This window comes from Sphaerodactylus townsendi, linkage group LG02, assembly GCF_021028975.2.
Source record: "Sphaerodactylus townsendi isolate TG3544 linkage group LG02, MPM_Stown_v2.3, whole genome shotgun sequence".
Classification (NCBI taxonomy): domain Eukaryota; kingdom Metazoa; phylum Chordata; class Lepidosauria; order Squamata; family Sphaerodactylidae; genus Sphaerodactylus; species Sphaerodactylus townsendi.
The window spans coordinates 173,026,528-173,039,345 of NC_059426.1; the positions used below are offsets into that span (position 1 = coordinate 173,026,528).

Genomic DNA, 12,818 nt, shown 5'->3' on the forward strand with positions numbered 1-12,818 from the left:
ACCTGTGGCAGAATATTCCAAACACCAATCACGGAAGGGCCCACTGTGTATAACTGCAGTGCTTGTTTGCTGATCTTGGATCACATTCATACAGTAAATGCATATTCATATGGTATGGCAGTACTGGAGTTCCATTATTTTTCCCACTGTATCTTCCCCCTTTCACTCCATTTGTTTTCTGCTCTCAAGCAAGAACCCTTGAGGTCAGATAAGCCTCCTAATGGCTTCTGCTGCCCCACCTTGAGGCCCTGGGATACGGTGAGCTATAACTATCGTAAGGATGTCGTTCCAAAAAGGCCAGAGGGTGAATTGCCCATGTAAACCAGCAGGGCTACGGCTCTAAAAAGAAAACAGCAGGAGTGTAAAAGCCGATGGGCACAGCTATGCAAATCAAGCAAGGAAAGGGGGGGGGACGACAGCTTTTCAACCTTCCTCCGTATCTTACCTTGAGCCTCTTTATAAGGCGCCTTCAGCACGTTTTCTTTCTCTCCCATCGGTTGCTCTCGCTTGGCCACTTTGTGGGAAATTTTGGCATCTTTAGAAACTGGCACAGGAGCATACCGGCGGGGGGTGGGTGTCTTCAGGGGGGACTTTTGCTTCCGACCGGCGCGGTTTCCAAGCGGCCGCGAAGAGGCTGAAATTCAGGAGGACAAACGCATCAACGACAACTGGAAGCGAAGGTGCCGGATTCATCCTGATTTTTGACAGGAAAAGGAAACCTTTCCTTGCTGGAGCAAAAAGACTGTACAAAAGCGACACAATCTCAAATCACCACTTTTCCCAAACATTCCAAACCAATCAAATATCCACTTAGGTGACACTCAGTCCTTTACTCAAAAGTAATCTTATTGTGTCTTAATGGAGACTCTCATTCCTAGCACTTCTTACGTCAGAACACTTAACACTGACAACAAAACTGTTACTAAATTATAATATCTCTCATAATTATAAAGTCCTTTTTTGGAAAAATGATTGCCAAAAGAGCAGTGATGGCGAACCTTTTTGAGACCGAGTACCCAAATTACAACCCAAACCCCACTTATTTATCACAAAGTGCCAACCCAGCAATTTAACCTGAATGCTGAGGTTTTAGTTTAGAAAAAACCTGTTGGCTCCCTCTTCCTCTGCCCCACCCGCTCAAGCAGGGGCCAGCCTGCTCTAGCCTTCAGCAAGTCCTGCGCACACCACTCTGTGCCTCTCTAGCATCTCTGCCTCCTCTGCGCCCCCCCTTCGGGCAGCAGCCACCAGGAGCACAGGCACCAGGCCTGCCAGCCGAGTCCTCCCTGCTCACCGCAGTGCGCGCACGTTGTGCTCAGTGGCCCAGACCAGCCTAGATGTGTGTGTGGGGTGTGTGTGTGATTTTCCGCCCCCCCCCCACATGACGAACTCTGTGTGCGCGTGCCCACAGAGAGGGCTCCGAGTGCCATCTCTGGCACCCGTGCCATAGGTTCGCCATAACTGCAATAGAGCTTCCATGTCATCTGGAGCTCTGCACAGTAGAAGAGCAGCCTTGCCTTTACTTCAGCTGGGATACAAGCACAACAATGTGGGCGATGTGAAGAATCCAGACAACAACTATTATATTATGCCCACTGGCCAAAATCCAAATCAATTAAGAAAACAACACAGGTGATTTCAATGTAGAAAACTGCAAAGAGCAGCGCCAACACAGAGGAACAACACACAGAACAGAACAGAACAGAACAAGCATTTGAGAGACAATCCTCTATTCCTATGAACAATACCTGATATTACTTGTATATTGTCCATTTGAAGTTCCGAACATCAAGATAGAGGATGAACAGGGTAAGCTCACAGGCCAACTTTATAGCTTCCTCCAAGCAGTTTCTTTTCTCGGCAGTCAATGCCTCTGTGATGAGTTATGTGATGCAATGATGAAAAGAAACTGAGACCCTGGAGAGCAGCTGCCAGTCAGAGTAGACAGTTCTGACCTGGCATTGGTCTGATGCTGTGTAAGCCGCTCCTGTTAAAGAGTATTTGGCATCTCTTGTATAAGTTATTGAAGGAGCAAGATAGTTGCACCATTTGGTTTGCCTATGTTAATGCAGGATGGTTGAGCAGTTAATTGGTTGATTGAGGGTCACCTTCATTGTCTGCGTATGATGGTGTGCCTTTGTATGCTCCTTTGTATGCTCCTACCAATCTTGATTCTCCTTGATCTGAGATTGCAAATGCCTTAACAGACCAGGTGATCGGGAGCAACAGCAGTAGAAGGCCATTGCGTTCACATCCTGCCTGTGAGCTCCCAAAGGCACCTGGTGGGCCACTGTGAGTAGCAGAGAGCTGGACAAGATGGACTCTGGTCTGATCCAGCAGGCTAGTTCTTATGTCCTACCTTTCCTTTTCCTCTCCTCCTTGTCCTTATGCTGTGCTGTTGAATGCTGCCGTTTTTTCTTGTTTTATTATTGGGCAAGCTTGTCTGCTTGCTTGTGAATTTGCTGTTTTGCCTTGTCCTCTTTTGTCAAGTGTGTTTTTGTAGCCTAACTTTTTAATATTCAGAGTTTTGTTAAAGAATAGCTTCTTTTTATAACTCTGCTGCCTTCTACTCTGCTGGGAAGTGGATAGGTTTCAGTTCTTCTATCAGCTCCATGTGTACCGGTGCCGTTTTGACTCGGTAAAGGCTATGGTACAGTTGAACAAGGCGGAACAACCTTATCCTGGGCTCCTTTATAGTTTGTGTATACCGTATATACTCGTGTATAAGTCGACCCGCATATAAGTCGAGGCACCTCTTTTTACCACAAAAAACTGGGAAAACTTATTGACTCGTGTATAAGTCGAGGGTGGGAAATGCAGCAGCTACTGGTAAATTTCAAATAAATTTAGATACCCATAAAATTACATTAATTGAGGCATCAGTAGGTTAAATGTTTTTGAATATTTATTTCAAAGAAAAACAGTAAACTAGCTCTGTAAGTGGAAAAGAGGGTCAACAAGAACAATATGGTCTCAATAACTTTAAAAGTACAAAAACCTTAGCTCAATTAGCAACCAAGCTAAGACACAAGAGTTAAAATCTTTCAAAACTGGATTCCTCATCATCATTTGTATGTCCAAATGTAACCTAACTTAGATTTTAAGAGGGATATTATCAGAAATGGAAAATTTACTATTAGCTTCCATTGTAAACAATGGGGGATGGGGCACCCCCTTTGGGGGTCAATAACTTTGGATCCCCTGACCCAAACTTCACCAAACCTGGCTGGTACCATAAAGAGACTCTCCTGATGATACCAGCCAGGTTTGGTGAAGTTTGGTTCAGAGGGTCCAAAGGTATGGACCCTCAAAAGGGTAGCCCCATCTACTAATAGCTCCCATTGAAAACAATGGGGGCACCTCCTTTGGGGGTCCATAACTTTGGACCCCCTGAACCAAACTTTACCAAACTTGGCTGGTAGCATCAGGAGTGTCGTCTGAAGGTACCCTGAAATTATGGTGCCACTAGGATAAAAACTGCGCCCCCTGCTGTCCGGCAAAGTAAAAACACAAAAAAATTTAATGACCCGCATATAAGTCGAGGGGAGCTTTTTCAGCATTAAAAATGTGCTGAAAAATTCGACTTATACATGAGTATATACGGTACATTTGAGGAAGTAGGGTTTTTTTTTAAAAAAAACTGAAGACTGCTCACCTTGCACGTTCCATGGATTCGTAGGGAACAAATCCCGCTGATGAGGTGATGTTGGGCTGCTGAAGGGCCTCCCTGTATTCACTGCGGGTGCCACTGCTCTTTTGGGAGGTGGGACGTGGACAGCTTGAAAGCCAACCGGGTTCAGCGCCGAGTTGATTAAATGGGACTGGGGGAAAAGAGGTACGGTGAATTGTAAAAACCTCTGAGCAGGTAAAAACTGCATTTGTAGAATAATCCAGTTTGCAAGTGACCTTGTTCTATTCCACCTGTAGAACCACATGGCCTCTGGGGCAGGAGTATAATCATCAAAAACCGGAAATAGGCAAGTTGACTGTTGAGACCAAGGGCTGGTAACCTTTTGAGGCATGACCAACCCCACCAGGCAAAGGCCTCTTCCACACACACAAAATAATGCATTTTCAGATCACTTTCACAACTGTTTGCAAGTGGATTTTGCTATTCCGCACAGCTTCAAAGAGCACTGAAAGCAGTTTGAAAGTGCATTATTCTGCATATGCGGAATGAACCCAAGATACGGCCCGTTTCCCCTGCATGGCTCAGCAGATAGGAGCCGGGGAAGGGTTTTTCCGAGAATCACGGTTTGTGCAATTCTCTGTTTTAATGCAGTTCACAGCCATAGCCGTTCGCTTGGCCATGGCTGTCAGCCATGTTAAAACAAAAGAATCACACATAACGTGATTCTCGGAAAACCTGGCTTGGTGGGGAGAGGGGAAGCGGAAGGAGTTTGTAAGCGCTTTTGAGTCTCCTTACAGGAGAGAAAGAGGGGCTATAAATTCAACTCTTCTTCTTCTCTTCTTAGAGACCATCAAGATTATAAGGATACAAGCCTTTGAGCAGTGGCGTAGTGGCCAAGAGCAGTGGCTAAAAGAAGATGCACTCTGATCTGGAGGAACCGGGTTTGATTCCCAGCTCTGCCACTTGAGTTGTGGAGGCTTATCTGGGGGATTCAGATTAGCCTGCGCACTCCCACACACGCCAGCTGGGTGACCTTGGGCTAGTCACAGCTTCTCGGAGCTCTCTCAGCCCCACCCACCTCACAGGGTGTTTGTTGTGAGGGGGGGAAGGGCAAGGAGATTGTCAGCCCCTTTGAGTCTCCTAAATGAGAGAAAGGGGGGGATATAAATCCAAACTTTTCTTCTACTCTTCTTCTTCAAAGCTTTGATTCCCAAAAGTGTAAAATCCAAAAATCTTTCGGGTCTCTAAGGTGCCACTGGACTTGTAAGTAGCTGTCGAGACTACCAGTGACATGTGGAACAGGGAACCGAGCCTCTTCCAGCAGACACAGTTGTGGCTGTTAAGTGAGCGGACCGATATGACCCATCCTTTCAGTCAAAATGGGAAAGGTTTGCCCTTCAGGGCCTGTACCTGGATATTCATTTGCTGCTGCTGCAGTGTTTCAAGGTGCCGCATCTGCTTTTGCATGAAGAGGGTCATGTGTTTTTCAAGCTCGCAAACTCGCTGATGACAGGGCAGCCTCTCCGGCTGCTGGGCCTTCAAGCTGGCTTGCCGCTCGGTGACGCGCTGCAGCTGCTTGTCCGTTTCCTGTAACTTACTTAGCATTTCAGAAACAGAGTTCACTTTGGCTTCCAAGTCACTCTGGACCTGAAAGGGGGACAAAATCCATAATTCAAAGGCTGAGGAGCTGTGAAGAATGGACCCACCAGGTGCCATTGGGAGCTCACATGCAGGAGGTGAAAGCAGTGGCCTTCTGCTGCTGCTGCTGCTCCTGAGCACCTGGTCTGCTAAGGCATTTGCAATCTCAGATCAAGGAGGATCAAGATTGGTAGCCATAAATCGACTTCTCCATAAATCTGTCCAAGCCCCTTTTAAAGTTATCCAGGTGAGTGGCCATCACCACCTCCTGTGGCAGCATAGTCCAAACACCAATCACGTGTTGTGTGAAGAAGTGTTTCCTTGTATTAGTCCTAATTCTTCCCCCCCCCCCCCAGCATTTTCAATGGATGCCCCCTGGTTCTAGCATTGTGAGAAAGAGAGAAAAATTTCTCTCTGTCAACATTTTCTACCCCATGCATAATTTTATAGACTTCAATCATATCCCCCCTCAGACGTCTCCTCTCCTAACTAAAGAGTCCCAAACGCTGCAGCCTCTTCTCATAAGAAAGATGCTCCAATCCTTCAATCATCCTCGTTGCCCTTCTCTGCACTTTTTCTATCTCTTCGATATCCTTTTTGAGATGTGGCGACCAGAACTGAACACAGTACTCCAAGTGCGGTCGCACCACTGCTTTATATAAGGGCATGACAATCCTTGCAGTTTTATTCTCAGTTCCTTTCCTAATGATCCCCAGCATAGAGTTTGCCTTTTTCACAGCTGCCATGCATTGAGTTGACATTCCCATGGAACTATCGACTAAGACGCCCAAATCCCTTTCCTGGTCTGTGACTGATAGCACTGGCTAATCTTTAGTGTAATCTGAGTGTACAGGCTAATCTTTGAACACATATGCACATTTTCATGGTTTTATTCGATGCGGACCATCTAAAAGCCACCCCCTTACTTTGAGAAGCGGAGCAGTGGAAGCAATGGCTGCTGCAGTTGCTGCGGCGATGGTGGTGGCCGAATTCACCTCGCCGTGCGTGTCCTTCCGGTTCGGGTGGCGGTTATCAAGGAGCTGCACCTTCACCTCTTTAGATACGGGAACGTTCTGAATTCTAAGGATACAAGAGAATGGCAAAGATTGTTTCCCAAAAGGTTTATTTTTAAAGGCAACTTTCCTTTGTAAAACCTTTCTTTTTTGGATAACGTTTTTATCAATTTTCTCAAATATAATTCAAAAACAGAAAAGAAAATATAGAAAGAAAGAAAAAACACGGTTACCTGGATCTTAGAATTACAACAAAGAACGTTACATAGTTTTAAAATTCGTTACTTTCTAACCTTTAATTCCAAAACAACAATAAGTATCTCATAAGCAGTTACTTCTATCTTAGTCAATAACAAGTTGATATTCTTACTATTATTACAATTCTTACATACTGGATTCAGCCTAAAATAAGAAATACAGTTCCCATTTCTCATCAAACTCTTCTTTTGACCGTCTGTTTACAAGAGTTATTAATTTGGCCATTGTAGCTTATTTTCCAACTTTATCTTCCCAAAGTTCTATGTTAAGATCTCTTTCAATTTTCCAGCAGGATCTAACAATTAGGCCCCTTCCGCACATGCAGAATAATGACCTTTCAATCCATTCAATGCATTTTGCAGCTGTGTAGAATCGCAAAATCAAGAAGAGAAGATGAGTTTGGATTTATATCCCCCCTTTCTCTCCTGCAGGAGACTCAAAGGAGCTGACAATCTCCTTGCCCTTCCCCCCTCACAACAAACACCCTGTGAGGTGGGTGGGGCTGAGAGAGCTCCGAGAAGCTGTGACTAGCCCAAGGTCACCCAGCTGGCGTGTGTGGGAGTGCACAGGCTAATCTGAATTCCCCAGATAAGCCTCCACAGCTCAGGCGGCAGAGCGGGGAATCAAACCCGGTTCCTCCAGATTAGATACACGAGCTCTTAACTTCCTAAGCTACTGCTGCTCTCAACATGCAATCTACTGTGAAAGTGGATTGAAAGTGAATTATTCTGCATGTGCGGAAGGGGCCTTACCTTGCAGCTGTTGATAAGTGCCAACATAGCTCATTAAGCTTCTTTGGAAGGCTTTCATGCAAAATGCCTAGTAGCATAGTTTTAGCAGGAAAGAGAAAATGTTAAGGTAACAGAACTGATTTTTAAGGTAACTTAACTGAGCATAGCAGCCCTTCCTTTGAAAGACCCAACTCTTTACTTCAATTATTCGCATTTACCTCTGCTTGAATACAGCTCTCACAGCCTCCTTTTGTCCAGTTTCATACTGGGAAATAAAAATGTCCGTTGCTGTAAAACAAGAACCGTGAACAGACTGTTACTAATAACAACCGAATAACTAAATAACAACCAAAATAAGTCATTAAAAGGTACTTTTAGGAGAAGACGACAAGAGTCTATTCAGACTCATTATTAGAAAATTTAGCACATAGCAAGACTACATATTGGGCACATCCCTCTCCCACACACGTGACATTAGTGCTAGGTACAATTCTTTAATTAACACAAAAAGACGGGAGACAGAAATTCACCTCCAAGCCTTTATTTTCGATAACTGCAGTGATTGGGAGCCATCCTCATCATTGTAAAGCAATGATGGGTGCTTGTTTAAGCGGAGCTTGCAGGCCCTTAGGATACCTAAGAATCCCAGCATTTTCCCTGTCCTTTGCCCATTGGTTAGGCTGCCAAGGACTTACCGCCTACCGTTTTGCATCTAATTTCCACTACTTATTTTTCTCCTTATTTTTGCTTATTTTATGTATGCTCCTTATTTTATAAATGCTGATTGTACATTCTTCATTCTTTATGTTTCTGATGCCCTTGGCATCCCACACAATCCTGTTTTCAACTTATTTCTATGTTATCTTCTACCATCATTCCTTATCCGGCTATTTCTCCCAGCATCCTGTCTCCTGTTTTCTTACTCTCTATTACAATGGAACACATTTACCTATCTTAAACATGTCTAAAATTGTCTTAGTACATTTCTCTTTTACATCTCTCATGAGGATCTCACATATTCCACTCGTTTTTCACTGCACATCCTGACCTTGTGACCAAAGCCAGCTTTCAAGAGGCACAGAGATCACTGTGCCTGAATACAGGAGCTACCTGTTCAGTTCAAACTTTGAATGTTCCAGGATGGCAGGGGGTTGGACTTGATGGCCCTTGGGATCTCTTCCAACTGTATGATTTTTATTTATTTATTTATTTATCCCATTTTTATCCCGCCAATCCCCCAAAGGGCTCAAGGCGGCTTACAAAACAATTAAAGCGTAATACAATAGTTTCAAAACAATACAAAAATATACAAATATATAAATATTAAAACCAGTTTCAACAATGTGGCAAATGAGAATCAAGACAAATGAGAATCAAGTTTTATTTTCAAAAAAGAAAAAGGCATATTGTTTGCAACCTGACTGTATGTCAACAGTAATGAGGCACACAAATAATGCGAGAACACTTAACAATCAGAGCGACATATAGAAAAATCTGTTTTTAGGAGAAGTCATTTTCTTGACATAATGAGAAAAGGCACACTGGCCCAAAACTAAACTTACTCCTTACTTACATCCTCGGAAAGGTGGGAAGATTAACTATTAACAGCACAAGCCTAGGTATTTAAGTTAGGTAAAGTGTGCAGTCCAGATGCAACCAATTTATGGTGACCCCTCAAGGGGTTTTCTAGGCAAGAGCTGAGCAGATGTGGTTTGCCACTGCCTTCTTCTGCAAAGCAGTCCTGGGTCAATTCCCATCTATACACAGACCCTGCTTAGCTTCTGAACTCTGGCAATTGAAAGAATTGGATTAGAACTGCGTTTTCCAGATAAAACAGGAACTACAATTCCCATCAGCCTCTGTCAGCATGGCCAATTGGCCATGCTGGTAGGGACTGATGGGAATTGTAGTTCCTGAACATCTGGAGAGCCGCAGGTTCCCTACCCCTGGTCTGGACTATGAGGGCTGCTACCTTACTTGAAGTTCACACTGAGAAAAAAAGCCATCTTTGCCCATTTTGGCGTTAAGTGGTAACATTTCAGCAGAATCGATACCCTCACAAACACAACACAATGGTCAAAGGTCTGGAATCCATGCCCTACGAAGAGAAGCTTAGGGAGCTGAGGATGGTTAGTCTGGAGAAGTGAAGGTTAAGGGGACACATGATAGCCATGTTTAAATATTTGAAGGGATGTCATGCCAAAGAGGGAGCAAGCTTGTTTTCTGCTGCTTCAGAGACTAGGACGTGGAGTAATGGATTCAAGGTGCACCTAAACATTAGGAAGAGCTTTCTGATTGTCAGGGCTGTTCAACAGTGGAATTCACTATCTTGGAGAGTGGTGGAGTCTCCTTTGGAGGTTTTTTAAGAGGCTGGATGAACATATGTTGGGAGTGCTTTGATTGTGTGTTCCTGTATGGCAGGGGGTTCGACTTGATGGCCCTTGCGGTCTTTTCCAACTCTATGATCTATGATCCTATGACCCGCAAGACTCTGAGGCTGCACAAGTTGAAAAAATTTAGAATAAGGTTCCCACCAGAGTAGTAGTAGTAGAAGGGTTGGTTTTATACCCTATGTTTCACTACCTTAAGGAGTCTCAAAGGGGCTTACAAATTCCTTTTCCCTTCCTCTCCCCACAACAGACACCTGCTGAGGTAAATACACTTGAGAGGGTTCCAAAGAACTATGACTAGACCAAGGTCACCCAGCAAGGAGGAGGAGCAGGGAAGCAAACCTAATTCTCCAAATTAGATTCCGCCGCTTAACCACTGTACCACATTGGTGTATTGCATGTTCCTCTACGATCCTAAAATGCTGTAAATCATATGAAATGAGCCCTCCGGGGGAGGGCGGTATATAAACCTAACAAATCAATGAACGAATGAATGAATGAATGAATGAATGAATGAATGAATGAATGAATGAATGAATGAATGAATGAATGAATCAATCAATCAATCAATCAATCAATCATGGGTCAGTTGGTGATCAGTGTCAAGTCCCAACATCAAAATCAAGGGGAAAACATTTATAAAATAAGTACTGTGTCTCAGCGAGTCAAATCTTGGACTGAGGAAATATAACAAAACTGATCAGAAAACAGACAACCGTGTGTGTGTGTGTGTGTGTGTGTGTGTGTGTGTGTGTGTTCTACATGCCATTACCTTTTTGTTTGTTTCCATTTCCTGTCGTAGGAAGAGCTTTCTGCGAAGAAACCTGTGGGGGGAGAAACAGTGAAATAAGCTGCTTACTGTTAGTTGATTCTAGACAGACAATGAGTATCAGTGTTTAGCAGGGATGTAGAACATTCAGTGTTTAAAGATAAGGATTTGTTCATCATTTACACACTGCCGTAAACATCTGAACATTTTCCAAGGCTTGGAAAACTGACTGAAAGTGCCGATCCTATACAGCAGTGATGGCGAACCTATGGCACGGGTGCCAGAGGTGGCACTCAGAGCCCTTTCTGTGGGCACACGTGCACAGAATTCATCATGGGGGCGGACAGAAAATCACACACACACATATCTAGGCTAGCCTGGGCACGATCCTTTACCTGGGAGTAAGCTCGGTTGCTGGCAATGGGGCTTGCTTCTGATTAACCTTCCTAGGGTCATGATTCACCCATTTGAAGTGTTGCACAGTTGCTTCACCAAGCTTACTCCCGAGTAACATGCGCCTTGGAGCCAACCATTTTTTCTAAACTAAAACCTCAGTATTCAGGTTAAATTGCCGTGTTGGCACTTTGCGATAAATAAGTGGGTCTTGGGTTGCCATTTGGGCACTTGGTCTCGAAAAGGTTCGCCATCACTGCTATAGAGGCTAAGCCCATTCATTTCAAAAGCTTTAGACTAGAATAACTCTGCCCAGGATTGCGCTTTAAGAGTTACATGTGCATTCCAAGGTTGCCTCTTTTTAAAAAATTCTTATGGGCCTCCTCCCTAGGTTTCGGTGCTATGCATGTATGTTGGTTTCCACTGAACTGCTGCATGTATACTTCATTTAAAATATTTTTAGTGCTGAAGTGTTTTAATGTTTGATGTCTGCCACCTTGTGGTCCTGATTTTGGCAAAAAGGTGCACGAAAATGTTTGAAATAAAATAAAATATTGGTTTCACAGCTTGTCTGTACACAAGACTTTGGGGATAGGGTCGGATATAAATCCAAAAATAAATTTGAAAAATTAAAAGGCTAATGCAGGAGCGTGTATTCTCCAAAATCATATATATAAGTACGTGTAAAAATGTGCTCCAAAATCGCACATGCCTTTGAAAAGCTTGATTGTTTAAGGCATGAGTGAAAAGAAAATTAAGTAACTGGTTGTGGTGGGTTTTCCGGGCTGTGTGGCTGTGGTCTGGCAGATCTTGTTCCTAACGTTTTGCCTGCATCTGTGGCTGGCATCTTCAGAGGTGTATCAGAGGTGTGATAAACCTCTGAAGATGCCAGCCACAGATGCAGGCGAAATGTTAGGAACAAGATTTGCCAGACCACAGCCACACAGCCCAGAAAACCCACCACAACCAGTTGAATCCAGCAGTGAAAGCCTTCGACAATATAAAATAAAGCAACTCCACAATTGCAAAAGTGAGAGGGAGGGCAGACATGTAGAAGAATCTTCTCAAACTGATTCCAATGCCAAGGAAAGCAAGTCAAGAATGTGGGAAAGCCCATGGTTTGGTAAGCCTCTCTGGAGTGGCATTTGGCATAGAATCTTAGGGTCATTCCGCACATGCAGAATAATGCACTTTCAAACTGCTTTCAGTGCTCTTTGAAGCTGTGCGGAATAGCAAAATCCACTTGCAAACAGTTGTGAAAGTGGTTTGAAAATGCATTATTTTGCATGTGCGGAAGGGGCCATAGAGTTGGAAGAGACCCCAAGGGCCATCAAGTCCAACCCCCTGCAATGCAGGAACACATAACACATAAGCAGTTGTGGATGAACCTCTGAGCAGGACTTCTTGCCTGCCCCTGTTGGCTGCATGGCCCATGGGAAGAAGAGGGAACTCAGCTGAACTTAGAAATCTTGTTGGAACACTGCGGGCAGAAGTGTCTTTTCGCGAAGCACAAGCAAAAGTCATCCTTCAAGTATGCTGGCCCCTGATATTCCGGCCCTAGCTGAGTAATGGCCTTTTAAGTCCATTGAATGGGGAATGGGGTTAGAATGGTGTCACTCTGGTTAGGGCTGCCCTGTGACACACAGAAAGGAACACAATGATGCATTCTGGGTAGGTGAACACAGAATAATCAAATGTGCTGTACCTCTTTTTCACCTGAGGGTAGCAGTTCCAAATTTCTGCCCGAATGCATGCACGCAGCACCTAGGACGAAAAATACAACAGTGCCAGACAACTAGTTACAAGATCGAGCTTTGTGACTAATATTTCGGGCCTCCCCCTAAAACCTTGCTTAACTGTCTGTGAAAACTGCAAAACCCAGTTCTGGAAAACATTCTGCGCGTGGAAGGAAAACACCCTGTGAATATTACCGACACGTATTTGCGGCATGACGACACAAAGCATACGTTAATTAGACTCAAACAGAGCAAGATTCTC

General features: G+C 44.1%; 1 protein-coding gene across 1 annotated transcript in view; it reads right to left on the reverse strand.

Moving 5' to 3' along the window:
* KIAA0586 (KIAA0586 ortholog) overlaps positions 1 to 12,818 on the reverse strand; it is a 131,240-nt gene that overhangs the window by 110,983 nt on the left and 7,439 nt on the right. Inside the window, exons 3-9 of the mRNA XM_048484666.1 lie at positions 12,526 to 12,584; positions 10,431 to 10,482; positions 7,487 to 7,556; positions 6,193 to 6,346; positions 5,039 to 5,275; positions 3,653 to 3,818; positions 446 to 634 (exon numbers count right to left, since the gene is read on the reverse strand). Of these exons, the coding sequence (XP_048340623.1) occupies positions 446 to 634; positions 3,653 to 3,818; positions 5,039 to 5,275; positions 6,193 to 6,346; positions 7,487 to 7,556; positions 10,431 to 10,482; positions 12,526 to 12,584 (927 nt within the window). The remainder of the gene's footprint in view (positions 1 to 445; positions 635 to 3,652; positions 3,819 to 5,038; positions 5,276 to 6,192; positions 6,347 to 7,486; positions 7,557 to 10,430; positions 10,483 to 12,525; positions 12,585 to 12,818) is intronic.